This window comes from Typopeltis vanoorti, chromosome 7 (genome assembly GCF_054136105.1).
Source record: "Typopeltis vanoorti isolate ZY-2024b chromosome 7, IOZ_Tvanoo_1.0, whole genome shotgun sequence".
Taxonomy (NCBI): domain Eukaryota; kingdom Metazoa; phylum Arthropoda; class Arachnida; order Uropygi; family Thelyphonidae; genus Typopeltis; species Typopeltis vanoorti.
In genome coordinates, this window is record NC_143555.1 from 80,217,405 (window position 1) to 80,243,632 (window position 26,228).

At 35.0% G+C, this 26,228-nt stretch overlaps 1 protein-coding gene across 1 annotated transcript in view; it reads left to right on the forward strand.

Moving 5' to 3' along the window:
• The first annotated feature begins 456 nt into the window (after positions 1-456).
• LOC150104807 (NF-X1-type zinc finger protein NFXL1-like) overlaps positions 457-26,228 on the forward strand; it is a 307,000-nt gene continuing 281,228 nt past the window's right edge. The window contains exons 1-2 of the mRNA XM_090395984.1: positions 457-1,090; positions 10,006-10,167. Of these exons, the coding sequence (XP_090252110.1) occupies positions 10,017-10,167 (151 nt within the window). The 5' untranslated portion in view covers positions 457-1,090; positions 10,006-10,016. The remainder of the gene's footprint in view (positions 1,091-10,005; positions 10,168-26,228) is intronic.

Below are 26,228 nucleotides of genomic sequence, written 5' to 3' on the forward strand. Positions count from 1 at the left end.
GTTAGACTTGTAACCCAAAGAAGTCTGATAAGAAAAATCATAGCCGCTTTTGAGATGTGGTGTTACACAAGGCTGTTGAGGATGTCATATACTGAAAAGCAGATGTTGCACTTATATATATAATTTCGCTAGCTCCCATGTGCTAGTGACATCTCTCTCTCTCTCTCTCTCTCTCTCTCTCTTTACTCTGCGATATACCACACAAGAAGTTATCTCTTGCCATCCCCAACTCCCCATCTAGCAACTGTAGTTTCTCTACCCTGACATTCATTAAAGTGGAGAATGGTTAATACACGTTATTATTTTATATCAAGTACATGGGCGCTGTTTGGGAATTAATATTTAAAAGTTGCTAAAGTGATCGAGAGCTGAAAAAAAAAAAAAAAAAGGCACATACCTCTGTACCTTCCATGTCAGTCGTGTGTAGTAGGAGAATTAAGTAGTTGGGGAGGCAGTTAGTGTGTGTGTAGCGGTGTAGAATGCCCTCCCGTGATGAGTCCTTTAACTCTTTGGAGGTGTCATGTAATAATAATAATACCACTTTGCACTTATTAGTAAAATATTATTTTTTAACTTTACCATCGGTGCTGCGTTCCTTACATTTTTTTTGCATTATTGGTGTATATTTACATCAATCGATGGCGTGTCATGTGTTGCCGGTTATTATGCACCGACTACTTCTAATGTGGACAGTGTCGATGGTGTACTGCTAATGTTAGAATAATAATACGGATGGTGTATATAATTTTGCATGGATTTCAGAATCAATTTTTAATTTTAAGACTTTAAACGTCCCTTTTCTAGTATTCTGTGAACGTACAATACTGGCTGTCGTCGGCTGGGTGGTGGTAATAATAGTAATATTAATAATACTATTAATATAATATATAATAATATATTATGTAATAATATAATAATAATAGTAAAGAAGGGAAATACTCGAATAAAAAAAAATAAAATAAAACGAACTAACTGTATTTATGAAAGTAGTTTCGTGATTTACAGATTCATTGACTGTCAGTAAAAATAAAATGATAATAATAAACTCTCTTGTCTATGCGTTATACACGTGGTGAAAGATTCCCTAAAGGTAAGCTATATTCTGTACCACTATATCTTAAATATCAGTTTAAAAAAAGGTATTAAAAAAAAAGATTTCTGAAAAGGAATCAGGCATAAGCACTACCATAGTAAACCGAATTGCCAATACAAAACAGACTACAGATTATATTCTAACTCTGACAGTTTGGAGATCAGATAAGATTATTCATGAACATTTTTGATAATAATGTGTATGTGTGTATATCAATATATACACATACACAGCCTAACCTAGGTATTCATAGTGCAGCTGAAAGGATTGCATATGTACTGTGTGGTTAGACAAAGGTAGATTCATATGTCATTATTTTCAATCTTTACTGTTTTAGGAGTGTCAGCCAGTTTTATATAAAAGGTAATAAGGGATTAGGGATTTTTCCATATCAGCAGAAAAACGCATGATAGGTAAAGATACATTAATGTATGACTTAAGAGTTTGGATCATTTGTGCAGTGGCCTTCTGTTATGACTGTTGTATATTTGTTGAAAGTATCAGTTAATAAACACGTAAATTTGGGACAAGACTGTTAACATATTAATTTTTTGGATAGCACTATATTTTAAAATCCCCATTCATCTGGCGGTAGTAGGGTTTTCATCCCGCATAAAGATAAATTGGCCCTCACAATGCACACGTAGTTTACAGACAAAAAAATACTAGTGGTGGTGGGCAGTACATGGCATTGGTATGGATGATGATGATAATAGTAGAGTTCAGTGCAGTTTGTGGATTAAGTGGTGGAGAGACGAAGAGTTGTAGAATAGGTGCTCTCCCTCAATGAGTCTTTAGACTTCTCGGAGAGGTCACAAAATAATAATTATAATAATCTTCAGGACTATGTAATGTTATCTTAGATATGTTTATGCATGAATCTGGTTAAATTTTTCATTTTTAACCTTTCTTGATTGATCTTGTATTTTCTTATAAATACTATTTTGAAACTATAGTTCACCCACAGATTCGAGACCCTTCGACACACTTCTGCGCATGCCAACAGGAGAAGAATCCATTTCGATAATAGGGTAATCAGTCCATATTGTGGGATGAGTTGTTCATTATTGCATGTCGGAAAATTAACTTCTCTTTTATGATCATTATAGTTAACTATGTTGCTTGTATAACAGTTGGAAAATTTTACCTATAAAGCACGTGATTTCACGTGTTGGTGACCAATTCGTACGTCCTTCATTTCTTTCTCCCCTTCAGCATGAATCAACTATTCTTGGCAGGATGCCAAGCAGAGACCTACAAACTGTGGGCAAACTATAGTAGCTAAATGATGACCTAATTTTCAAATAATGAAATTGAGATTATTCTGCAATTTAAATAATGAGAGTGGAATACTTCCAACTTTTTTTTTTTTTTAATGTTACAAAGTAACTAGTTTCAAATGTAACAGCATTATGTGATATCTCTTATTTATTTGTAGAAATCCCGATGAGATATTTACAATTTGTAGATGGCTTTTCTACACTTTCAATGTTGTTTTGCTTGACTGATGATCAGTTTTACATGAGTGAAATTACAGACAAATCATCTGAGGCTATGATGCCAGTATGTTATACCTGTTGCACGTGTGTGCTTTCTAGCCCTCAAGTTTCTGGTGAAAGAAGTCCTGCTGTCTCTCTCTCTATGAGACTAGCTAATACATTTTCATTTGAAAATTCCTCAGACTCTTTGCATCCTAGATAGGATTCATATTAAGGTTTTCCCAACAAAATGACAAATGGCAACATCATCCTTGTGAATTATGTTATAAAGGCACGTATACAATAGAAGAAGTACAGCACCTAAGATGTTTATTATGAGATAAAACAACCAACTAACCAACAGGCTACTTGTGATCATTAGGCATTACATTAACACTGGTGAGAGCTCATAAAATAATTTTGGTCTGAACCCCAGTTGAGAAGAACTCTAGGAGCCTAATAACTATTACTATAGATATATAAAAGTCTATAAACTATATAAACAATGTATATGAAAGCGAAAAAAAAAAATTTATTTTGGTAACCTCCATGATGGCCAGCCTGGCTGGCCGAGTGGCTAGCGTATCTGCTCTCCAGCCAAAAGGCTGCGGGTTCAAATCCCGCCGTGGGCATGGATGTTTGTGATAGTCTGTGGAAATACTAGTGGTGATCGGCTGTAGATGGACTTGGTAGTAGTGGTCAGTTGGAGTATTGAGTGGCGGAGACAGAGCTGTAGAGTAGATCCCCCTCCCCGATGAGTCTTTGAACCCCTGGAGGTGTCAAATAATAATAATGTCAGTAGACTCATCAGAGAAGCCCCCCCCCCCAACCCAGCAACATGTTTGTCATAATGAACTTGGAAGTTATTTACACTCCCTGTATTCACAATGCACTCTGGCAATGCATTCCACTCCCAACAACTCTCCATGTAAAAAAAACTTCTCCTCACACCCTTATTCCCCACATTTTTATATAACCTTCAGTAATGGCCTATTGTTCTTCCTATCTTAAGATCCACTCTTTTCATAATTCATTCTGTATTAATCTGGTAGAATCCCTTAACTAACTTGAAGGGCTCTATCATATCTCTTCTTTTCCTTCTATCCACCAAACTCTGTAATCCACATTCCCTCAAATGCTCTTTATAACCAACACTTCAGATTCCCAATGTCACTTTGGTCATATGTCTTTGGACCTTTTCTAGTGTTCTCACATCGCAATGAAAACCAGGTAATCAAATCTGAGCACAATAATCAGACCAGTATGTTATATAGAGGCACCACCACCACCTCCTTATTCCAACATCTCAGTGTATATTTTATCATAGCATCAATACGACATGCAACACTTGCAACATGCCCTCAGACCTCGAGTCTGCCATTTACCATTACCCCAAGATTGTGAATCTCCTCCACTTCCTGAAGTACTGCTCCATCAATACAGTATGTAGTCATATCTTTGTCACCCCCCCCCAAAAAAAAAACACCTTGCATTTATTAATATTAAAACTACAATGCACTCTTCTGTTCAAGCAAAAAAGCTATTCACATTTTCCTGTAGATGTGATCACTCAAGATTAGGCTTCTTCCTGTGAAAATCTTCACTAAGATAACACCAATATACTTCTTTTATAATGGCTTCATCATGCTCCTGATGATGTTCACATAATCCAGCATCAATGTCTGAGGAAAAGATGACCAGTGGCATGCTTCAGGGTTCTGTTCTTCGGCCCTACTGTTTAATTTATTTGTTAATGATATTTCATGTGGATTGACTGGAGATCTTCAAATATTTGCTGATGCAAAATTATGTAGAATTAGACACTGTGCTGGAACTTGTGGTATGACCCATGAACAATACTTTGTTTCACTGTAGGCAGTGTACCTTCCAATAGGACTCAGCCCCTGCACAAAAGATGAGGACCACACAACAGTGATTGGCGACAAATGCGCTCGATCACATATCACCATCTGATTTGGTGTGTGGAAGTGGCGATCTGAATCTGTTGGACTTCAAATTGTGAGGACCAACAATATGAAACAGCTGTCAGGCCAATTAAACCTCAATCAAAAGAGCTAATAAAATGCAAATATACAGATGACTTGACATCATGTATCTTTTAAGTAGTCGAGTTAAGGCATCTCCGATGCTGAAGATTGAAATTGTATTTTGATAAACTCTCTGGTCAGCTTTGAACTTTCAAAGTTTCTATAAATAAATTATATATATATATATATATATATATATATATATATAATTTTTTTATATAGTCACATGATTAGGAAGTGCCAAATATTTGGTCGAAGCATAATTCATAATTAATTATATTTTAAACATTGTAAATTAAATTTCATAAACATGTTTTTAACAAAAAAAAATATGCTCATTAAAATTTTTAATGAGTGTATTTTTAAAAAAATGTATACAGTCATCCTTCGACTTATGTCCAGGTTCTGTTCCATCCAGCAAGACATAATTCGAGTCAGATGTAAGTCGATACATTAAATCAATTAATTTGGTCATTCAATAAATTAGGGACTTAACTGTAATAAGTGTACTGTCATTTTAATTTTTAAACCTTATTATAAAAGTGTACTGTATGTTATTGCCACTATAAAATAGGAGAATAATCACCTAAATCTTCCTCCACAATCACATTTTCATTACCTTCTCTGTGTGAATGATCAGGCTGTGGCTCTTCTGGTGTAACCTTTGTTTTTTTGATGAAAATGTCCAATGTGCTTTGCTTATTCTTCTTCTTCTTTTCATCATAAATTTGTTCATAGCAAGCAAATGCATCATGTACTTTTGTTTCTATTATTAAGTAGCGTTCAACATTGGGAGTGCATGTTTTCAGCCATTTTGAGAACATCGCTAACTGTATAGAACATTTCCGCAAGACCCCTTCATTGTAAATTGTTTAACTACCTCTCCTTGTTTCTCTTTTTTCCTCTTCCTTTTCTCATTCTTCCTCTTCTGTAACACATTGTTCCTCCAGTTCAACCACTTCTTCGTTGATCAACTCTTCAGGGGTTTCTATGAGTTGAATTATGTCATCATCATTCACTTCGAGATTCAGATTGCTTGCTAGGCCCAATATTACAAACTTCCAAAATCATTCAGAAACCTTTTTAATGTCTTTTCCCATATACCACTCATACATTGAGAGGTCACTTCATCCCAAGCCACAGCAATATTTTTAATAGCATGATAAATATTGAATTCCCTGATCCATTGGTTGGATCAATGAAGTAATGTTTGGTGGGAGAAACATGACCTTGAACTTGGTGAAGATCACAGCTATGAGACAGATGACCTGGAGCATTATCTAGAATTAATAAAATTTTAAATTCTACGTTTTCTTTCACACAATAACTTTTTATTTCACTCACATAACAGTTGATTACAGCATCCCCAAACAGTTTTTGAGTCATCCATGACTACTTATTGCTCCGATAATGAACTGGGATATGCTTCCTAATGTTTTTGAAGATTTGTGAATTCTCATTGTGCCATACCACAAATGGTTTCAGTTTATATCCAGCCACGTGTAACAGAATCGCAATACGGGCATTAAGAGCTTTGAAACTAGGCATGGATTTTAGCTTTTTGTTGGTGAATGTCTGCTCGGACATTTTTTTCCCAAACAAGGATGTCTCATTCATGTTAAATATTTGCTGTGGCAAATAATTTTCCTCCATAATAATTTTATCCAATTTTCCCACAAACTTCTTGGCTGCCTTCTCTGCACTTGCAGATTCCCATACATTTTAACATTATGCAGCGCAAAATGCTGCCTGAATCTCATGAACCAACTGGAAGAAACATTGAATTTGTAGTAATAATCGGGTTCTGCTTTCTCCTTCAACATGTTGAGGAGACTTAGTGCCTTAGCTGTTATAGTCACAGTGCTAAGGAGTATGTGCTTTTAGTTCAGGTCCTCTATCCATGATGCAAGTAGCTTTTCCATATCACCGATAGGAACTTGTTGTTGCTTCATCACTATCGTCGATTTAATGGAAGCAGATCCTTTCACAGCTTCTACAATTTTATCCTTATTTTTCAAAATGGTCGTCACTGTAGAATGAGACCATTCGAAGTCATGTGCGATCACATTGACGGGCTTTCCAGCTTCATGTTGCTTTATAACTCGCAACTTCATTTCAAGATCAATTGCTCGTCCCTTTCTCTGTGATTCTTCACTGCGTTTTTTGATTGTGTGTGTAGGGGCCATGTTGCACAAAACATCGCAAAATATTTAATGACAAATACACAAATAACCCATTTCTCAAACACAAAATCAACAGAGGAACTGTTGAAGACATGTGCCGACTGCTGAGGGAGGTTGCCACTGTGCATGCTTTACCTCACGCTCGCTTGCTGTGAAAGTATAGCCAAAAATGTTATCTATTCCCTTATGAGATCAAGTACGTATCTTCAAGAGGATGTAACTTGAATGGACATAAGTCGAGGGATGATTGTATATATAAAATTTAATTCAGTATGCTTCTGCCAAATTTCAAACCAAATGTTCCGTATTCGGTGCTTCACCAAATCCAGCTTCCCAAATCCCGCTTTGCATCCCTAATTTTAATTATGGTAATATAGATTGAATAAAGAAATTGGGAATAAGGAATGAATTTCTCAAAAGACAACTATCTAGGATAACATGTAAGGGAGGGTATGCAAGGATCAAGAGTCTTGGATCTAATAATTTCACTGGAAGACATTATCACATGTGACATCTCATTCTTTCCATTTTGTGAGAGTGACCATGAGGTAATCACCTGAATGGTGTCCACATGAAGACTTCTTTAAGGAAAAGGTATGTGGAACTACAAGACCAACGATTATAAGAAGCTTAAGAGACAGCCTGGAACTATTGCATGGAATAAGGAGTTAAGCAAGAAAGAGATAAATGCTATTTAGGCACTAACCAAGAGATAATTAACATCATCAGTGTGTAAACATATTCTGAAGGTCGAAGGATGGAACTTCATTCATTCAAATGGATGAATGAAGGGGCAAAGCACAAAATCTGGAAGAAGGTGCTATGGAGGTAGCACAGCATTAATAATTATAATAATCTGTTGCATGCAGAATATAAAAGAGTAGGCCAGGATGGTTACTCAATTAGTAAGCACAGCAGACAGTTGCAGTATGAACAAAAATTAGGAAATCAGGCCAAGAAAAATCCTAGTGGTTTTTTTGTGATATGTGACATGGTAAGATGATGTTAATGAATGAAAATGGAGACTGGTAACTGTTGCTGAGGATGTAGTTGATGTATTCAGTGAACAATTCATTGGGGGTGTTTCATCTTCATCGATATGAAATCATGAGAAGTTCAAGTGTACAGGAAATGAGAGAGGATAGCTTACTGGTGAGCAAGCAGAAAGTATATGAGAAATTAAGTAAGCTTGATGTCAACAAAGCAATAGGATTTGATGACATATTACCTCATGTCTTAAGAAAATTTTCCAGGGAGTTGGCAGAAGCAAGATGGGATGCAAAGCATACACTTGGTTGGAGAAATTTTGGAGGAGGTAGAGGAGATGACATATCTGGGAGTGGTGGCAGACAAGTAGTGAAGTTCATGAGTCACACAGCACAAGTTGTGAAGTCTTGACATCAGATTATGGCAGTAATGCAGAATACCTTGGCATGTAGAGATAAAGAGGTGATGAGGATATATTAGAAAGGGTCCAGAGAAGATTCATTAAGATGGTAACTGGAATGTGGGGGTATTTGATTGAGGGAATGCTATTTGCAAAGCCTTGTGAATAGGTGGAAGAGAGTGGATTTGATTGAGACTTATAAGTTGGTCAAGAGTTGTTATCAGGTTAATTGGAAGAAATTTTTCATAGAATATAGAGTAGAATAGAACTGGAGGCTATCCCTGGGAACTGTATAAGGAGGATGTGAGCCAGGGAATGAGGAACATGTTTGCATGGAGAGTGAAATGGTAATTTATTTAACAGTATTAATTCACAACTCAAGAATAATAAGAAAATAATTAACATTTATTTAAGTTATTTGCTGATATTTCACTGGTATTAAATCCAGCATCTTTAGAGGACAAAATCAATTTGTCACAGTACACAAATAGCAACAATTTAGTTGATTAGTGGGACTAGTTAAAAAATAACAGACTGAACAAGGAACTGAAGTCCTAATTGGCACTATCTGTTGTTAGATAAAGAGAGAGAAAACAAATATTAATTTGATCTGAAAATGACCGTCTCCCAAATTTTTGGTAAATTATTATTATTATTATCATCTGACCTCCATGGAGTCAGAGTCTCATCGTGGGAGGTACACACTATTGCACACAATGCTCATCCATTCATCAACCACTTTCCATGCAAAGAACCTTCTCCTTACTCTGTGCACACCCTCCTTATACAGTTTCCAGTGATGGCCTCTTATTCTACCCCCCCCTCTCTCCCATTCTATAAAAAATCTCTTCCATGTCAACCTGATAACAACCCCTGACTAGCTTATATGTCTCAATCATATCCCCCCCTTCCTCCTCTTCACGAGGCTTTGCAACTTACATCCTCTTAATCTGCTCTCATACTCCAGAGACCACTGAATACCTTTGTAAATCTTCTTTGGACCCTTTCCAATATATCCTCGTCACCAATTGATACAGCCATACTTGTCAAGGATTGACAAATGTTTTAAAACTGCTGCTGATTCAAAAAAAAAAAAAATAATAATTACTCTGACTTATGACGACTTCTGTTTAGCACTTTTGTTTTCTTCCTTTGGATATTGTGTCAAGGGGTATCCAAGGCATGGTCCTCTTCTCCTAACTTGCTATAACGGTAAGGTTGAATGTATTTTCATTCTTCAAGACAAATGTCAACAGTTCTTTCTGTGTTTGTTTGTAGTAAGCCAGGCCACCCAGGTTATGGTTTAAGTGTGGGAAGGAGCTGATATTTATTAAGCATTCTAGATATCTTTTTGGATGTGTATGGAATGATAAGTTTTGCTGTAGTCTTGTAGATGAGGGGGATTTTTGGGGATCATTTAATTTGTCTATTTTTTGGGGATTATGCTATTATCCAAAAAATGTGATTCAAATGTGTTCAGTGGTGAGAGTATTATCATCAGAACAGTTGGCTCTGTGAGTTAGTGTTGTAGGATACCATGTCGTACAGCTTGATGATCAGGTGACTGCATGTGCAAATATCTCCCACTGTGTAGGTTTTTAGTGAATGAAATGAGTGAAATGCAATTGCCCTAGATTTAAAAAAAAAATTTTTTTTTTGTTGTTGTTGTCAAGGTGGTAAGTAAAGTAAGTTATGTTTTGGTTTGTGTGCATTATTGCCTTCGAAGATGTAAATAATTATCAAAATCAAGTATTCATTATATTATCAGTTATAATTTTTTTAATATATATATGTATATATATTTATACACACTTAGATATTTGCTGAATGGAGGAACTTTCATTTGATAATAATCGTCCCTATGGAAGGGGAAGAGGAAGGGGTAGGAGGAGATGTCAAGATGCTGTACCTGGTTCCCAGCCAAAAACTCCTAAATTTGAAGAAAATTATAAGGCAAACTGTAAAACCAATGTGAAAGGTTTGTTTGTGTGTGCATGTGTATGTTTGTTAAATATATTTGTTAAAATTTAGTTTATATAAATTTGATTACTTTTTTTTTTGTATTATGTTTTAATTTTTTTTATTTTATTTTGCGCTTTTCATCATCAAGTCTTTTATTGCATTAATCCACAGCAAACTAAATATATAATCATAATTGGGTATATTTAAAACCATATTATACCAGCATACAATAATATAGAGATTTTTTTCCCCCCTTTTCTAGCTCAGTCTGTAAACACAGTTCCCTTTGGTTGGAAAGACCTGGGTTTAATCATGTCTAGAAGATGAAGAAAGGCTACCAAAAGACCTTTTAAGTTGAAGGTAGAGTTAGCTAATCTCATATGGAGATGAAGTTGGTAAGGTTTTTATCTTGGAAAACAGAACAACTGGCCACATTATGCGCACACTTGTGGATTGAATAAACTGCCCTTTCATATCATCAGGTTTCTATAAATGCAAAACTGCTTGTCTGTGACAGCTGTTGGGCCTAATACATTGAGGAAAGGTGAAGATATAAATTGAAATTTTGTGAGTTACTTCTGCTATAGATCACTATTTCATATTTTAAATTAGAGCAAGCGTATGCACTTCTGAGCAAGAAAGTGACATTTTGAATGTACCTTGAAGATAATGTAGTAACAATTTGTTTTATAATTGTGTTACTTACATAAGAGGGGGGGAACAAAAGTTCTTTATTGTTATAATTTATTTTCTTTGTTCTGTAAGAGTATATACACATAGGCCAGTTTAAATGATTTAACAAGAATGCAAGTCTTTTTTAAAGACACCTGTAGAGCTTCCATATTTAAACAAAACATGGATGCCACAGTAAACAAATATTATTTATTATGCAAAAATATTTTTTTGCTTTATATATTGTTAGACATCATCAGTGTGAGTTGAAGAAGAGTACAGGAAATTCTCGTTTAATACAATTAATTAATCCATCAGTTAATGTGTGCTAAGCAAAATCACATTAAGTGAATACAATAAGCAATAGGAATTATTATAAGTCATCCATCAGTTAGCATAAATTTGGAAAAAAATTACAGTATAAGCTATATTAGAGGATAAAATCATCATAGTTAACAAAAAATTAATTGATTAAATTTTTATTTAATGTCTAAACAGTTGATTGAGCTACATTTTTACAAAATAATTAAGTAAAGATGTTTGAATCGTGCTCAACTTTTTCATCTTGTCATGCAATTTGCAATACCTAGCGATCGCTTTATCAATGGCTGACTTCGAAGCTTCATTCCATATCAGGTCAGTCAAACAAATTGAATGATATAATCATGTAATCACAAGAAAGATATTTATTTAACCAAATATTTCGGTCTGGAAATAGCAGACCATCATCAGTGGTATTACAAGAACAGTTTAAAAAATACATGCTAGAATACTAACAATAGATCGTTAAAATTAGAACACTCCGCGTGATGTTATATCACTAAGTATGAAACAGAATATTTTGAAGTAGAAACACTGACGATGGTCTGCTATTTCCAGACCGAAATATTTGGTTAAATAAATATCTTTCTTGTGATTACGTGATTATATCATTCAATCTTATGTCGCAAGTATCCTTGAAACAACAGTCAAACAAAATTTCCTTAGCATACTCAATGTGATTGAAAACTAGCTCACATTCATTTGCAATTAGCTTCTTAGTAGTGGCAGTTTTTTCTTGTTTGCACTCCTTATCTTCTTCATATGCACGCTGTTCTTCTCGTTGAAGGAGATCACGCTCGTTTAACTGTTCTAAATGGGAATTGAGCAAGTTTCCCACATCTTTATTATCCTGTTCATTACATCCAAGTTCTTTTCCAGTTGTGCTGATTTCTTCAATAATGTTAGATCTTGGATTTTGCGCATGATAAACTAACACATGTTTGAGTTTAAAGTCGCCTTCTGCATTTCCTCCTAATAAAAGGGTAAGACAATCTTTGGATACTTTGTATCTTGGTTGAGATACTTCAGTTTTAGCTAGGAAAAAATTTTTGGTTATACCTCAATTCAGAGTAATAGAAGATACTCCATCTCAATCATTAAATGGCATCTGTTTCAGGTGAACCGTGTGCTTAAAGAAGCAGTAGCAACTTTTCCTTCTTCTTTGTATTCTTTGCTCTTATTTAATATAGTCCAAACTGTAGATGCACTATATCCCAGATCTTGCACAATCATTGTATCACTAGCGCTACTTTCATGTTTCTTAATGACATCCAGCTTTTCTGCTCGCTGCAGATTGGTGACAAAAAATTTCGCATAACATAAAAAAAAGTGTTAACTGATTAATCACTCGTTTAAAGCAGGAAATAGTATCATTTCACTCAGTCACACTAACTGATTATTGCGCATATCGAATTCGCGTTAAGTGAGATTTTCCTGTAACAGAAATTTGAATACAAAAGAATGCAACATGTACACCCTCTGCCCAAAAAAGAAACCGAACTTTTGATAGAAAATAAAACACAGGCCAATTATAATTATTCAAATCATTTATGTCACTCAATATACTCTCCCTCAGCTTCGAAAAAGCATTTGGCACGGTCAGTTAATTCATTAAATGAGTTTTTTATATCTGTTTTTGGGATACTGTTGAGGGTCGTGGTTACTGCCGCTTGAACGTTTTCAGTGGTGTTGTATTGCTTTCCTTCCATCGGCAAATGAAGTCGGGGAAAGAGAAAGAAGTCACAGAGTGCTAAATCAGGTGAATACGGCGAGTGATTCAACACACAAACTTGGTTTTTGCTCAAAAACTGTCTCACAATGTTCGAACGATGAGATGGTGCATTATCGTGCAAAAGTGACCAGCTGCCTGCATCACGATATTCATGCCGTATGCGACAAATTTTTGCTATCAATTGCTTCAAAACTTTGAGATAAAACTCACCATTAACTGTTTGGCCAGGCGGAACGAATTCTTTGTGGATAATGCCCTTTTGACTTCTCCAAGCAACTTTTTTTCGGATGCCCCTCTTCTGGTGGTCTCCACTCAGCATTCTGGCACTTTGTTTTGGCTCATACTCAAAACACCACATTGTCACCAGTAATGATCGTTTCAAGGAAACGATCATTTCCTTGAAATGATCTGTTTTATGAGGTCCTTGCAGTGTTTAATTCAATACATTTTTTGGTCATCGGTCAACTTGTGGGGAACAAATCATGAATTCATTTACTAAGGCCTAAACTCTCAGTCAAAATTGTGCACAGTTGATTTTGGAATCCCCAATTCATCTTCAATCAATCTCACAGACGATTTTGGGTTTTCTTTCATGAAATCACGCACTTTTTGGATGTTAACTGTGCTCAGTCCAGATTTTGGATGACCCGGCTTTTTGTCGTCCTCAAGCATCTCATGACCACTTTGAAATTGCTGAAACCACTCGTAAACTTGAGTATGGGATAAGTATTCATCACCGTATGCTTACGGTGACACACCACTGTATACGGTTGATGTGTCACTTCAAAAAGCATACGGTGATGTGTCTTTTTGTGTTAAACTCGGTAAAACTTTTACCAAGTTTAACACAAAAGTCAATCACAGCTCTCTGTTTGAAACTCATTTTCTGACCATTCGTCAAAACACACTGTCACTCTTGGCAATATAATTCGGTTTCTAATGAAACAAATGTCATAAACAGTTGACACAACACTAGTGAAGGTTATAGCTTTTGACAACAAATAGATACAACAGGTGGCGCCGATAGTTTCTTCTATTTTCGAAAAGTTTGGTTTCTTTTTGGATAAAAGGTGTACATTGTGATAAAATTCTTCTAGACATGTAGCTAGGTTAAAATGCTGTTGGGATATGTGTGTGTGTGTGTTAATAAAAAAAAATATTTAATACAGTTGTGGATAACAATTTCCTAAATTTTTGGAATACAAGGGCAGTCATTATAATTTAAACTGGCCCAATAAAGGACTTTCTTTAAATAAAGCTTTCTTTTTTTTTTTTTAATTCAATTTACTTTACAATTCACTTTCTTTGAATAAAAATTCAATGTGACATATTGCAGATTTAGTTGATGGATTTGAAGATGGTGATGAGTAGAATTTCTTCAAAATCTCTGCTACACATTTAGAAAATGCTTTTAATACTTTGATATAAGAAATATGACTTCTATAGAATCCTTCTTTTGTACGACGAGGGAAGAAATTCTTCCCTCAAAGAGATTTTGAAGAAATTCAACTCATCATCTTCAAGCCCATCAACTAAATCTGCAATATGTCACATTGTCCAAAAGATTAACTGTCAACATTGTTACTACTTTGTATTTACAAAGTTCCATGTTAAAAGTTTATTTTTCACTTGGTTAGAGTATAATAAAATTAGTTTAATCCTTTTTCCAAGTGTGAGCAAACAAAGTTTGCGCCTGAAAGTATCTTCAGGACTGGGGTAAGGTGGTACAACACCAGGGCAACTCGTTGCAAAGGTGGAGCAAGATACCAACACTCCTATCTCAGTATCTCCTATAATGCAAAACACATCTCCTTGCAGATATGTCTAATGTTATGCATTAAGGGAAGGGCCACTACCCAGTCTAGTTTCGACCTTTATTGAGGTCTCTTCAGTGGGAGCCAGGCCCAAGTGGAGATACCAGGCAGAAGCATTAGCAGGTCATCTCTACCTATAGGAGTTGCCAAATGGTGTGCCACCCTTTTTTAATAAATTACTCTGGATTTAGAGAAAGATGTTGAAAGTTTATTTTTCACTTGGTTAGAGTATAATAAAATTAGTTTAATCCTTTTTCCAAGTGTGCAACGAGTTGCCCTGGTGTTATACCACCTTACCCCAGTCCTGAAGATACTTTCAGGCGCAAACTTTGTTTGCTCACACTGAGAAAAAAAAAAGAGTGAAAAAAAAGTATGTATGTGCTATAACAAAATCCATGGAACCAAGATAGTGCTGGTTTTTTTTACATGAATAATGGTGTATATGCATGTGTGTGTGTCTTCTGTAAAGCAGAATTTAAAGGTTGTCTGATAGGCAAAGAATGAGGAGAAATGAGTTAATCTCAAGTTGCACTTAGGACCATTTAGCAAGGGTTACAGACAAAAAAAAATAAAAAAAAACGTGTTACTGAAAAGTAACAGTGTTATATGCTATACTTATCCTCATGGAAGGAAATAACATTTGAGAGAGTTATTTTCAGTTTCAAAGGTAAACTTGAATGAATGGAATTAATTTTTCTACAAACTCTTAATGCTCTATTAATGAACCCTGCTATATTGCAAAAATACCATTCATGAATGCATATAACCTTAAAAATTTCAGATCAGTATTGTGAAAGGGAGACATTTAAATTCTGAATGGAATAGGTTTATCCTGCAACATTTATCCAGAGAATGCTGTTGGAGGATAAGCTACTTCTGCTAGCATTTCCTGGTGTTTATGTTTCTTGTGTCTATGGTTTGTCTGAATTTGGTCAATCAAGGAGATCTGCCATGGAGTGCTGTGTAAAGAACATAATAAAGATATTAAATATCGTGAACCAGAACAATCTTAACTAGTGGACCATGTGGTCACTTTCATGCACAGGATTTATGGTCTTCCATGTTGCAAAACATCACACTATGTTGTCCACATATGTACATATATGATATGCTACACTTATTCTCATGAAGGAAAATAACACTCATAATAACTCCTCATCAGAGTTAATCCCAGTTTCTTTGTCATTAGCCCTTGCAAATTGGTCTAAGTTATTATTATGACTATGCTGAACTTCTTCAATCTGTGATGCCTCATCTACACACACACTGTTTATTTTTCTGTCATTTACAGTTGTGCTATTGCTCTATCATAAAATTCAGTTATTTTTTCTTTTTACATGAGTAATCTGTTTTGTAAAACAGTTTCCCACTATCAGCTTACAAGTAATTAAAAAAAGTAGTCATATCTTTTGACACTGACAAAGTCTTATAACATGCTTTAAATATACTTACTGACAAACCTGTGCAGTATATAATGGAAGAATTTCTTTAAAAAGTTTTTAGTTGTCATTATAAAGAGTAATACTAGAATAGTGGATTATATATTGTATGAGAAATTTAACTCTTAAACGTTTTTTTTTTTTTTTTAATAAATAAAATAATTTTAAAGTTCTTATTGAGAAAAATAAATAAATCAAATGTACTATAAAGCTCAGGCCAAATGGAAGCTGTCAGGAGCAAATTTGTATTTTAAGACATATTGCACTCCCATCAATTTCTCTAGTATTTATGAATTATCTAGACCTTGAAAACCATACAGTATGATATCAGAAGAATAATGTTTAAAACATTTTCTTGTTCTCGTGAATATGTCATAAATGGAACTATTTACAGAACAATATATTTAACTTATATATGTAATACAGATATTGTGTAGTCTTCTAGATTGCTGGTGTCTTTTATATATACTTTATTTATTATTGATATTGATGATTTTTGATAATTGTCCATAATGTCTCTTTACTTGTAATGAACATCTTTTAATTTTTTTTTTTCTTTTTTAATTTGAGAGAGATGACCCTGAATCCAAAATTTTAAAAAGGACCTATTTTATTGTATTACATTAAGTATATTTTTAAAATGTCTGCATTTATATAAAAGATTTGCATCATATAATTTGGCTTTTTTTGTGAAGAGAAATTTGAGCAATCAGAAAGTCTTCTAGAAAGAAAAATAATTCCTACAAATTCAGATTAGAGAGAGAGAGAATGCAGATTACCAAAAAAAAAAAAAAAAAACATGGTTGACCTTAGGTAAAATTAAGTGTGGTGTTATCTGTTGTTATGTGCATGGGAGATGATCGGGGGGGGGGGGGGAGTGTTTGAAGAAAGCATTATTATACTGTATACCCAGGGAAGGCAAAACCATATTACAAGAAGAAATTAGCTGAGCAGGCTAAATGAAATCCCAAACAGTTCTTTTACTATTTGGCAAGTAAAAGAATAATAATTATAGAAGAATAGGTATCTTTCATGAATGCTTATGGTAGTGACGTCACACATTCAGGCAAAATGGTTGTTACTGAGTGACCACTTTGGTAAAGGTCTGTTATCCAAGTGATAGTGTTGCTGAAGGAAAGATGTGACAGGAACTGATGGAATAGAGATTGATGAAATGGAAATTCTCAAAATATTGCAGAATCTCAACTGTACTGACCATGGAATTAAATGGGATATCAAATCATGTATTGCTACAATTGGCAAAGGAATTGGCATTGCATCTGCTAGGTATTTAACTTAATTCTCAGCTTAGGTAAATCCTAAGGAAGTTGAAGGAAGGAAGGCAAAATAGTTCCATTGCATAAAAGAGATTGGCAATGGTCAAAAACAGAATTCAGATATTTTATAGTTGATATTAGCAATTTATTCTTTTTATAATTGCATGACATTTGAGATGGGGCAAGGAAATGGCTTTACAATGATATTATTATTTTTTATGAAGGCATTTGACAGCATATCACATGGAATGCTTATGTAAATTAGAATGAATGGAATGGATATGAACCTGGTGATACAATGGCTGAATGATAGATACCAAAGAGTAGTATATGAACGAGCAAAATTTAGGAGAAAGCAGGTGACTGGCAGTGTACCTCAAGGCTCTCTGCTTGGACTATTGCTGTTTAATTTGTACATAGATGATATAGGAAATGATTTGAAGGGAATTATTCAGTTGTTTGCTGACGATGAAAAATTAATTTTCATCAATTTCCTGATATATACCCTCAAAGGGTGTTCAGGCTACTATGGCAACACTACATGATTAAGTTTATATTATTATAGTATGCCCACAGATTCAAGACCTTTCGACACCTCTGCGCATGTCAACTGGAGGAGAATCCATTCCGATAATAGGGTAATCAGTCCGTATTGTGGGATGAGTTGTTTATTATTACACGTTGGAAAATTAACTTCTCTTTTATGATCATTGTAGTTAACTATGTTGCTTGTATAACTGGTGGAAAATTTTACCTATAAAGCATGTGATTTCGCATGTTGGCGACCAATTCGTACATCCTTCATTTCTTTCTCCCCTTTAGCATGAATTGACTATTCTTAGCAAGTCACCAAGCAGAGATCTACAAACTGTGGGCGTACTATATTAATCTATTATCAACAGTTTTCTTCCAAATTATTCTGTTACTTGTCTTTACTCGAATATTGTCATATCTAAAGTTTCGTTCTTCTAAGCCACTTCTGACTCGTGACTAAATAAACACATGTAAAACCACAATAATAGGTTTTTTTAATACGTAAATATTCCTAAGTGTCTTAGGACATTGTCAGTACAGTTGAGAACAATACTAGGAATAACATACAGATAGGGGCGCATGAATGCAATGGAATCCAAATGCGTGCAGCAGCGCTTTCTAGCGTAAAAATAAATAAATAAATAATACATTAGATTATTTAGATTAAATTAAAATTAAAATTTAATTATTTTACACAATTTTGTATGACAGTTTCCCAAACTTTAGGAATGGCAAGAACATCATTGCGGTTTAGATTGTGTCTGTGAAGTAGAGCTTCAGCACTTTCTTTATATAAACGTTCATGCTTGTATGAAGATCTGTGTAGAAGTATATATGGTTTACCTAAACTTCACAAGAACAATGTCCCACTCAGACCCTTCGTTGATTCTATTAGCAGCCCAACTTACAAGTTAGCAAAATTCTTATCTAACCTTCTCTGTCCCCACATTGGCCACTCAGCCTCATCAATTAAAAATTCCATAGAGTTTCACGCTAAAATAAAAGATACCCAAATGTTGGAAACCGACATGCTAATTAGCTTCAACATTGTCTCCCTCTTCACTAATATCTCCCATAAGGAAACAGTGGACCTGTTAACTCAAAATTTCTGTCTGATATTGTTGAACTATTCAAATTTACAATTACTTCCGGTTACTTCACTTGGAAAGAACAAATCTACAAGCAAGAGGAGGGAACAGCTATGGGGTCCCCCTTATCACCTAACTTGGCAGACCTGTTTATAGAAGATCTTGAGGAAAAAATTTTCGCGTTTCAACCCAAACCAAAAATCTGGCTACATTATGTCGATGACGTCTTTGCAGTCTGGGGTCATTTTGAACAAGAGCTACATCTGTTTCTAGATAAAATAAACCTTCTTCACCCCCCACATCAAATTTATGTTAGAAAAAGAATCTCCACAAGGTATCTCTTTCCTGGATTTACACATCCAAAGAAAAGAAGATGCTTCCATCTCCACTTCTGTCTATCATAAGCTGACATTTTCAGGTCGCTACATTCACAATTCTTCTGCTCATCATCCATCTCAAAAATTTGGCATCATTAAATCATTAGTAACCAGAGCACACAGATTCTGCTCCTCTGAAGAATCTCTAAACCAAGAATTGAAAATAATCAAAAATATAGCCATACTAAATGGATACAATCTTAAAACAACTCAAAAAATTCATAAGTCACTTCCCCCACACATCAACCTAGACAAGAACAAGCCCATAGGATTCCCATACCTTATGTCAAAGGCATCTCAGAGCGACTTTCAAAAATTATGAAAAAATACAATCTTACTGCAACCTGTAAACCCATCAACCAGATCTACAACTTGTTACCTTCGCCTAAAGACAAACTCCCACCTCTGTTACTACCTGGTGTGTACAAGGTACCATGCTCGTACACACCAGGCATGTGTGTGTACGAGCATGGTACCTCATGATTTTATATAAACATGAACGTTTATATAAAGAAAGTGCTGAAGCTCTACTTCACAGACCCAATCTAAACCGCACTGATGTTCTTGCCATTCCTAAAGTTTGGGAAATTGCCATACAAAATTGTGTAAAATAATTTAATTTTAATTTTAATTTAATCTAAATAATCTAATGTATTTTTTATTTTTTTTTATGCTAGAAAGTACTGCTGTACGAATTTGGATTCCATTGTATTCATGCGCCCTATCTGTATGTTATTCCTAGTATTGTTCTCAACTGTACTGACGATGTCCTAAGACACTTAGGTCGAAATATTTACGTATTAAAAAAAAAACCTGCTACTGTGGTTTTACTTGTGTTTATTTAGTCATGAATTCTCCACAGGTTTCTTTATATAATCAAAACTTCTGACTCAATCAGTCTACCTAGATCTTGTTCTTCCTCTGTCCCTTTCCTACCATCAAACACCTGTTTTGCTAACCTTCCCCTCCCATTCTGTTTAAGTGGTCATATCAACTTAGTTAGCTCTGCTCACACATCCTTGAATGTTAACAATGTCAAGTTCCTTTCTGGTATCTGCATTTTAAATAAGATTCTTCCATTGATGCCATCAATTCGCTTCCTTAATTTTTCTCAGAACTCGAACTCATATCTGTGGTCTCTGGTCTTTGATCAAGTACTTTATTTCTAACCCAACTCTCAAATACAAAGCTTAAAACTGGTTTGAACACTGTTTTGTATACTGCTAGTTTCACGTTTTGGCTAATTTCTCTTGTATTTCATATAAATTTACTCAACTGTCACCCTACCTTACCAGCTTTGCTTATTCTTATTTGTTTATTTCCAAACTTAATTTGCCACCTTCACTAAAAATTGTGCATAAATAGCTGAAATATTTTACTTGTTCTATAGGTTTTCCATTGAGAATGATCTTGAATTTTTCTATGTTCCTGCCTATTTCATAGTTTTGGTCTTTTTTTTTATTGCTGATTTTCAGGACAAATTTGTTACAGCTGTTATTGGGTTTAGTTAGAGAATCCTGGAGACATGTACTAGATGTATTTAGGAGTACAACATCATCTGCATAACACAAATGGCTAAGTTTGATATTTCCAGGTTTAATGCTGCTTTTTTTTCATAATGTGACTTATGTAGATGATGAATAGGAGTGGAGATAACATTCATCCTTATCTTAACCATGATTTTACATCAAACCATTCTAACAGATAAGCTTAGGTATTGAAGGTTATTCACAACTTATTTTTAAAAGTATTAACAACAACAAATGAACTATTTTATATATTAAAAAAAAAAGTTTTATTAACTTGCTTATATTTCACTGAATTTCAATCAGCATCATCAGAGCACAACACAGCATGTATATGTACCAGTTAGAAGTGAAACAATACAATTGTAACTGACAAAAGATCTAAAGTCCTAATTAGGCACCCTCTAATGTTAAAAAAAAATCAGCTATGTGGGAGTCGCTCTTAAGAAGCAGTTTTCAAATTTTTGGCATATTAATGCAATTATTAATTAATCATTTATCCCATATAATTAACAATTATATGGGGTTAATGGAACATTATACAGAGCAATATATAGCCTATATTTAAGTTGTAAATCAGCAGTTAGAATTAAAGGAAATACAGGATAGTGGTTTCATCATGACTTATTTTTAACGGTATTAACAACACCAAAGTATTTTATAAAAAAAAAAAATTAGGAAAAAAAAAATTATGTTTCATTAGCTTTCTTATATTTCGCTGAATATCAAATCAGCATCATCAGGGCACAACACAGCATATATACATGACAGTGAGTAAGTGAAACAATACAATTGTAGCTAACAAAAGATCATCATCAAATTCCTGGTATATACCCTCAAGGGGGTATACAGGATATGATAGTACTACATGAAAAATTTACAACGTTACTTACTTCCTATCTACAATTTTCCTCCAAATCAGGCTGTTACCTGTCAAGATTCCAATATTATCCGATTATATTTCTGTCTTCTAAGGCACTTTTTACTGTATCAATCCACCTATGTCTTGGTCTTCCTCTGGGTATTTTTCCTGCCAACCTGGCAAAGAACACTTGTTTTGCTAATCTTTCCTCTCCCATTCTGTTTAAGTGACCATACCACTTGAGATTAGCTCTGCTAACACATTCCTGGATGCCAACAATGTTAAGTTCTTTTCTAATATCCTCGTTTTTAATATGACATTGCCACTGATGCCACCTGTTCACCCCTCTAATCTTTCTCAGGACTCTCATATCTGTGGTCTCTAGTCTTTGGTTAAGTGTTTCATTTCTAACCCAGCTCTCAGATCCATAAGTTAAAATTGGTTTGAACACTGTCTTGTATACAGCTAATTTAGTGTTTTGGCTAGATTATTCCATATAAATTTATTCAGTTGACTTCCTACCATACCAGCTTTGTTGATTCTGTTATCTATTTCCATATTTAATTTGCCATCTTCACTAAGAATCATTCCTAATTATCTGAAATGTTTTACTTGTACTATAGGTTCTCATTCACAATACAGTTGATATTTTCAATGTTTCTGCCAGTTTTCATTGTCTTTGTCTTTTTAATGCTGACCTTCATACCATATCTATTACAACAGTTATTCAGTTTAGACTGACAAAAGATCTAAAGTCCTAATTTGACATCCTCTAATGTTGTAAAAAATATAATAATAATAATAATAATAAATAAATAAATAAAAATCAGCTATTAACAGTCTTCCAAATTTTTGGTAAATTAATGCAACCATATTTGTTCAGGTTAGGAGAATTCTTCATAGCCATCACCGACTCAAAAAAATAACATTTCGGATCTATAATGACATCTGAATAGCACATTAGTTTATTTTCCATCTAATCCTGTGTGAAGTGTTTGCCATTTGGCCCCATGGACAAGACACTGGATGCTTTTGTCACCTACCTTAATAGCAAATACCCCAAAATCCAGTTCACAGTTGAAAAAGAATCTAATAACTGTGTACTTTTTCTTGACACATTAGTCAAGTGGTATTTTAAAAACACTTACACACAGAGCAAGAGCCATTTGTTCTAATGATACAGCTCAGTCCACAGAACTCAAATATCTGTGCCATACTTTCTTGGCCAACAGCTACAATTCCTACAAAATAGATAAAATACTAAATAACCCCATTACTTCTCCTTCCTCTAATACACAGGAACACAACATTACCATTCCTATTCGCTATGTTAGAAGTACATCAGAAAAGATAGCCAAAGTACTAATGAAACATGGCCTTCACACCACAATTAAACCTTGTGTTAAACTAGCAACTCTGATCCACTCTCCTAAGGATAAACTTCACCCTCTAGCATACCCTTGAGTGTATGAAGTTCCTTGTGACTTGGCCTACTATGGGCAGACAGGAAGATCTGTTAACATCCACCTGGAAGAACAAAAAATACCTTCTCTACCATTATTATGACAAGTCAGGACTGCAGACCATGCTTTGGACACTCCTTCACACAGGATTAGATGGAAGAAAACTAATGTGCTATTTAGAAGTCATTACAAAAGATTGTTTTTTGAGTCAACTATGGCTGTGAAGAATTCTCCTAACCTGAACAAATATGGTTGCATTAATTTACAAAAAATTTGGAAGACTATTATCTTAAGAGCAACTCCCACATAGCTGAATTTTTTTTTACAGCATTAGAGAGCATCAAATTAGGATTTTAGATCTTTTGTCAGTTACAATTGTATTATTTCACTTACTCATTGTTGCGTATAAATGCTGTATTGTGCTCTGATGATGCAGATTTGAAATTCAATGAAATATAAACAAGTTAATAAAACATCTTTTTTATAAAATAGTTTGTTTGGTGGTGTTAATACTGTTCTGTATTTCCTTTAATTCTAACCGCTGATTTACAACTTAAATATAGGCTATGTATTGCTCTATAAAATGTTCAATTTATCCCATATAATTGTATCATTTTGAAAAGTTTTACTCTGAGCACCTTGTATGCTTTTTCCAGATCTATAAAACTTAATTACAGATCCATGTCCTATTTCCATGATTTCTCAACTATTTGTTGTAAAGTGAAAATCTGATCTCGATGACCTCTCTTTGGGCTGAAGCCAAATTCTTTTCTTGAAGTTTTTCTTCCACAATTTTTTTCAACTTCTTTTTAGGAATGCTTGTATAAATCTTACCAGAAACCCTTATTAGAGAAATACCTCTGTAATTCTCACATTCAGCTTTAATCCCTTTTTTATAGTCCCTTTTTTTTTATCCATTCTTGTGTAGAGGCTTAAGTGCTGTGAGGACATTATGTTGGAGGTTTAATGGATTTTTTACAACACTCAAAAAGAATTAAAATAGAATTTAATACTTCCTATATTTCGTCCTAGTCACTAGGACATCTACGGGGATTACAAAAACAATTAATGTAACATGCACACAAAAACTTACAATACTAAGCCCAACCACGTGGGTGACAATAAAGTCCTATCTAGGTGGAGCGCCCTCTAAGGGTGGTAGTAGGTGGCCTGGAATGTAAGGTGGGACCTCTGGTGATGAGTGTTTCCCAAATCTTCGGAAGCTTAATGCAACCGTATTTATTAAGATTTGGTTGGTTTCTGAGAACTGCTGCTGCTTCTAAGAAAAGTCTCTCTTTCTTGAATTTGCTGTGGTGGAGCATGGTGGTTTTCTTCCATGATACTCTGTGGGTGGTGTCCAAAACATGGTCAGCCAAGCCTGAATGGCCATAGTTGTGTTTAACGATGTACGACTTGTGTTCCTCCAGCTGGATGGATGCTGATCTGCCTGTCTGTCCAAAGTACGCAAGCTTACAAGAGCAGGGTACTTTATAAACTCCAGGCAGTGAGAGAGGAGGGAGCTGATCTTTCGTAGAACGGATAAGGGTAGCAAGTTTGCGGTAGGGCTTATATGCTGTGTGTAGGTTATACTTTTTTAGTATCTTGGCTATTTTTTCCGAAGTGCCACGGATGTAGGGTATGGTGATGGCATTTTTAAAATCTTGTTGATGAGAGGGATGGGGAATGGGGGAGGAATTGATTATTTTTTTGATACTGTGTTCGCTGTAGCCATTGGAGAGGAAAGTTCTGTGTATGTGGTTATGCTCAGTAGTGAGGGCGGTTCCACTGGAACAAAGATTGTGGGCTCTCTTGGTAAGAGTTTTAATGATGCCATATTGTTGTGAGGGGTGGTGGTGGTGGGAGAGTTTGTGAATGTATCTGCCTGTGTGTGTGTGTGTTTTCTGTATACAGTGAAGGCAAGTGTATCATTAGGCAGGTGTGTGACTAAGGTGTCTAGGAAGGGTAAACAATTGTTCTTTTCCTTTTCCATAGTAAACTGGATTCTTGGATGTAGGCTATTGAGATGACTGAGGAAGGAGTCTAACGTGTCTGGGCCATGAGGCCAAATAGAGAACACATCATCTACATATCTTAGCCAGATAGAAGGTTTGAGCAGGGCTGAGTCTATGGCTCGTCTTTCGAAATCTTCCATACAGAAATTGGCAAGGGGGGAGTGAGAGGGGGGGGGAACCCATGGTGGTTCCCTCTATTTGCTTGTAGATTTTTTTCTTCCAAGAGAAATACCCAGAGTTGATGGCAAAGGAAAAGAGATCTAAGATGTCAGAGGGAAAAACGTTTTCTAAGAGAGATAAAGTGTCAGTTAAGGGATTATTGGTAAACAAAGAGGAGATATCAAATCTTACTAATATGTCTGTATTATTCAAGGTTAAATTTTCTATGAGGGCTTTAAAGTGGGTCGAGTTTTTTATATAGGAAGCGGAATTTCCGGTGAGGGGGGTCAGAGAGTTGGCCAGCTGTTTAGACAGTCTGTAACAAGGTGCATTGGTGGCATCTGCTATAGGCCTGAGTGGGGAATTACACAAACAAACTAGGGCAACTCATTGCAAAGGTGAAGAAAGTTCTGATCACTATTCTTAGTATTTTCCATAGGAAATGGGTTTTGGGAGATAGGTTTTACATTATGGAAAATATTAAGAATAACGATCAGAACTTTCTCCACCTTTGCAACGAGTTGCCCTAGTTTGTACTATGTACTTCTACGTGCTTTAGCTTATGCTAGTAGTCGCCGATACATTTATAGTTACTATATTCGGCATGAACTCTTTGATTCCGATCTTTGAGTTTCTTGTTCGGTTTTAAAACAATGTGGGATTTAATATCCCCTTAATTTAAATAATGTTATCATTCCTTTTTATTAAGCTGTGATACCCACATCTGGATTACTGTGACAGGTCTGGAGAGGAAGAATTATCAAAACAAATGTTGCCAGGTTGGCAGGAAAAAGATCTGAA